Here is a 4,792-nt window from a genome sequence, read left to right as displayed (position 1 = left end):
AAATTATTTGGATCAATCATTGACGAGCAACATGAAGGTTGTGGGATTTTAAGATGGTAACCACTTTTTAAGCACAACATATTCAAACAAATTGTTATTGATATCCTAATGTCAACCCTCTTTTTTGTCATTGTCACAAGAATGCTAAAATGTATATTTTTTGTATGATACAAATTCCAAAAATGGTCAAATGTTTAGGATTAAACGTGTTGGCAGAACGACAGTTGATATGAGAATAGATTTTCTCACAGTTGATATCACCAGGCTGTTCAGTGTCAGAACAACTCAAAATCTGAAAAACTGGGAAATAAGTGCTCTTTAACCAGTTTGAGAGCCTGCCCTTAAAAGAGGAGATTACTCTGTACAATATTCCAATGCAGCAGTCCATCACTGTGTGCTGAGAGGGTGGGAGGGCATCATTATATACATTTACTCTATGAGGAATGAGTTGTCGCTTTGTGTAGAGGGGGAGACATTCACCCGCTGCTGGGGGAGTGTTGAGGCTGGAGCCAGTAACTTTGCCAGCTGGCTGGCTATGCTAATCAGGCAATCATTAAGATTAAATAGAAGATGAAGGAGCAAGGTGCAATTGAAACCCAGGTAAAATATGTTTCTAATTTCCAGATTGCTACCTAGCTTTTTAATTTAACCAGGTACTTGCAAGAAAATTTGCATGGCATTTAAGCACTCATTACAATATTAATCTTCCCTACTAGAACAGAAGAGCCCAAAGGTTAAGTATTATTCCTGTATTAATTTCTCAGACTTTTTTTTTAACCAACATGAAGATTTTCATTTGAAATACTGCCATCTGCCTGAGAATAGGTCCAGGTGTGCCAGTGCCTTAGTTATTTGTAACATGTTCCGTATTAGTGAGGTCAAACTAAAAAAAATGTATTCAGTAGCCTAACATGAAACCAACAAGTCTGTATGGTCCCTGGTTATGATTATTGAGGTGAGGTGTAGCCTAAGTGAAATGCAATGTGTGGCATAAGACAACTGCTCTTAGAGTCAGACACCTAATAGGTAGCCAAATGTTGGCTCTGACTGTCCGCAAAACTATCAAGTTAACTTTGACTCTTTTGGCTTTTGTGGAAGAGATTTAAACGACCCCTTTTCATTTAGCAAGGAAATATTTTTCCTACCACATGGAGCCTGTTTTGGGTTTAAAAAAAAACCCAAATGTAATGTAATGGTCAATCTGAACAATAGTTTTGACCAGGGCCATACCACTCACTATAAACGAATATATGTTTTTACCTAATACAATGTAACCCCGTGGTTACATTGTGGCAGTTGTGTGGATAATCTGTGTGCTTAATTTGGCCCTGGCAGGACTGCAGTGAGGGCATCTGGCCTCTGGAGAGGCGCCTGTGTTACTGTATCAGAATGTATCCACCGAAACCACACTGTGGCTCAATAGGCAAAGGCACACGCATAGTTTAAAGTGATAGTATATTTTGGTATTTTTAGTATTTAGTATTTTTATTAGGATCCCCATTAGCTGTTGCAAAAGCAGCAGCTACTCTTCCTGGGGTCCACACAAAACATGAACCATAATACAGAATGACATAATACAGAACATCAATAGACAAGAACAGCTCAAGGACAGAACTACATGCATTTTTTAAAAAAGGCACGCTTAGCCGACATTTCAATGCACACACACAAACTATCTAGGTCAAATAGGGGAGAGGTATTGTGCCGTGAGGTGTTGCTTTATCTGTTTTTTTAAACCAGGTTTGCTGTTTATTTGAGCAATATGAGATGGAAGGAAGTTCCATGCAATAACGGCTCGATATAATACTGTACGCTTTCTTGAATTTGTTCTGGATTTGGGGACTGTGATAATACACTACTGGTGATCAAGTTAAGGTGAAAGGACTGTCAGACAGCTAGTAAATAATAGGTTATTGATATGTGGGCAAGTTGTTTGAAAGCAAAATAAATGACCAAAGATGTCATAGATTGTATCAAATTGATTCAAAAAACAAACATAAACATGTAAATGTATCAACTTGTTCATTTCTCTGCATGGGAGTTTATGTATTCTGAGTTTTGTACCACAGCTTTGTTACCTTTCAACTTTTTTTGCAATCAAGTATTATCCACACATTGGGGTTTTTTTCTGTTGCTTTTTGTTGAACAGATAAGCAGGCGCACATACACACGTATGTCCTCTTATCCTTGATTGAGGAAGCAAGCATCCATGGGAATTGTGTGCCCATAAATGTCAATGATAATAACACCAATGGAACCACTAACTAACTCTGCAGTAACTAGGAGTAACCAGAATAGGTCTTCAACCAGAGCCACATGTAAATATATGTCTCTGTGTTCAACCAGTAGGCCATCCCAAACATTCTACTTCCTATATTCCATTAAGGTTCAGACCTCGTGGTGTTGGCCTTGGTGTGGATATTACTGTAGAAGGGCTAGCCTGCAATAACAATAGCATTTACTTGTATTACAATAATCGTAATCACGATGACTCTAAAATTAATCCTAATATTAATCCTAATAATCATATTGTATTGTTTACAATAGATCTACATGTAGGACATTATTATAGTACAATAACAATGTAATTCGTGACAATAACGTTTGCCTATCAAACTTAACATGTTTTATGATGTGTACCAATAAGAGTAAAACACTTGAATTCAGGTCTTAATTGTATAGAATGACCCCCAAAAGTCAGAACGAAGTTATTCTCGAGTAACGGGGTGGCTGTCAACAGAAACCAGACCCTCCAACTAGGAGACCTGCCAATCATGCTCAAAGGACCAATAGGATGCTCGCGCGTAAGCTGGTGTGCTCCTCGTTGGTGGTTGGAGCTGCCACTCGAGTTCTCAGTGGGCTGGCTAATTGAAACAGTGAATCAGATGGTTCTCATTCTAGCCACCGCACTTGTGAGATAGGTAGTTAGTTGCCCATTGCCGACTATCCGACGGGAGCGAGAGTGCATGTGAAACAGCGAGAGAAAAGATTGAGCGAGAAGTAGAAACAAAACGTAAAGGGTGAGACAGAGAGTGAGGAAAATAAGAAACTTAAGAAACTATGGCCGTGTCAGCAACTCCGCCGGTGCTTTCCCCAACATCTAATCCGGGGGCTGGCAGTTTATTCCGCTCCGATCCGCTGTATACAAGCCCGGCCGAGTCCCCGAGATTGACAAGCAGCTTGATCAACTCTTTCATCAGCAGCGGAGGAGGCGGTGGAGGAGGAAATGGAAACGGCACAAGCGGCAATAACGAGTGCAAAATGGTTGAGGTGCACGGGGTCAAGGTAGCCTCGTTCAACGTGGACGGTCAAGAACTCATCTGCCTGCCGCAGGTCTTCGACCTCTTCCTGAAACATCTGGTCGGGGGTCTGCACACCGTCTACACCAAGCTGAAGCGGCTGGATATATGCCCCGTCGTGTGCACGGTTGAGCAGGTCCGGATTCTGCGGGGGCTTGGGGCTATTCAGCCCGGGGTGAATCGCTGCAAACTCATCACCCGCAAGGACTTCGAAGCGCTGTACAACGACTGCACCAATGCCAGGTTAGTTGTTTCCTTCTTACCATGTTTCATATGCATCTCCACTGCGATACCCCAAAAGCAGAGCAGAGAGGGGCAATGAACTAAACGTTTTCAACCAACTTTTTCTGTAGATGTACCAAGTGAGGTTAATCAAAAATGTGTAGCAAACGCTGCATTCGGCTACACTGTGTCTTTCAGTTACCAGTGCTGAAATAAATAATACAAGCATGAGCAAAATGATACGTAGGCTATTATATTAGGAATAAACATTAAAGCATTGTGGACAGTTAGTTCAATCATTGACAACTTCTGTACCCTTCACTCTCTCTGTCTCTCTTGAACACACACGCACTAGTTCTATCTATAGAGGCTACAATTGTTCCATATCCATTTTATAGACAGCAATGTATGAGGGAAGTAGTTGAGTTATTCATAACTTAAGCAATCCCCCCTATAGCTGCAGCTCGTTGTTTCATCGTGTATCAAAGCTCTAGATCGTTTTTCCACATACTTACAATATGTTGGCATTGAGGAAAATAACTTTTAATTATATAACCCCTTTTCTCACTTTGACGTTCACCTTATTGACCTTCAATGTGGTGCAACATACTTTTCCTATAAAGCCTAATTAATATTCAGATCACAACAATATCATAAACATGACAACAGTAAGCTTACTGCTTGACTGTTCATTTCGAATATTTATTAGGACTTTCACTAAGAAGAATTGTGTTCTTGTGGTTTGTTAATAAAGCACGTCTCACTATTAACCATTATGCCATTCCGGCGTCATTCAGGAGCAATAGAGCAGGTTGTGGTATATGAAGTTTAACTTCCTTCATTTAAGTTCCTCAAGTCTACCTGAGTGTAATTTGATATAAATCCCATAAATCTATATCATTGTAATGAGCAGGCAAACATGTAAGTCCACCTCTCTTTTGCTAAATGACCAAATTAAACAGACCGTTGTGTCTCTGTATATAATCCATTAGATTCTAACAGTGAGAAAATATAATTAAAAGTAAGGATGAGAAAAGTTTTAGATGTGGATTTCACTTAATAAGGCTACATTTGGTTGCATTATTTCTGTCACTGAATAATTCCGTGCCAGTTAAAGCAGGACAAACCACGTTAAAAAATATAGATTTTTCTTACTAATGCCACTGGGCACAGACTTCAATTCAACGTCTATTCCACATTGGTTCAACATAATTTCATTAAAATGACTTGGAAACAACGTTGATTCAACCAGTGTGTGCCCAGTGGGATCT

The 4,792-nt window shown here is 39.9% G+C and overlaps 1 protein-coding gene across 1 annotated transcript; it reads left to right on the top strand.

Annotated features, from left to right (window-relative positions):
• The first annotated feature begins 2,886 nt into the window (after window positions 1-2,886).
• LOC139022909 (dachshund homolog 2-like) lies at window positions 2,887-3,665 on the top strand. The gene is made up of 2 exons (XM_070434536.1): window positions 2,887-3,542; window positions 3,653-3,665. The coding sequence occupies exons 1-2, from the start codon at window positions 3,061-3,063 to the stop codon at window positions 3,663-3,665; spliced, it is 495 nt and encodes a 164-aa protein (XP_070290637.1). The 5' UTR covers window positions 2,887-3,060.
• The last annotated feature ends 1,127 nt before the right edge of the window (window positions 3,666-4,792 follow it).

The sequence above is a fragment of the Salvelinus sp. IW2-2015 genome, linkage group LG23 (genome assembly GCF_002910315.2).
Source record: "Salvelinus sp. IW2-2015 linkage group LG23, ASM291031v2, whole genome shotgun sequence".
NCBI classification, from domain to species: domain Eukaryota; kingdom Metazoa; phylum Chordata; class Actinopteri; order Salmoniformes; family Salmonidae; genus Salvelinus; species Salvelinus sp. IW2-2015.
This window is presented reverse-complemented; position numbering and strand designations above follow the sequence as displayed.

Bases quoted from the DNA above. Each gene is read 5' to 3' on its own strand.
- LOC139022909 (XM_070434536.1), top strand. From the start codon at position 3,061: ATGGCCGTGTCAGCAACTCCGCCGGTGCTTTCCCCAACATCTAATCCG.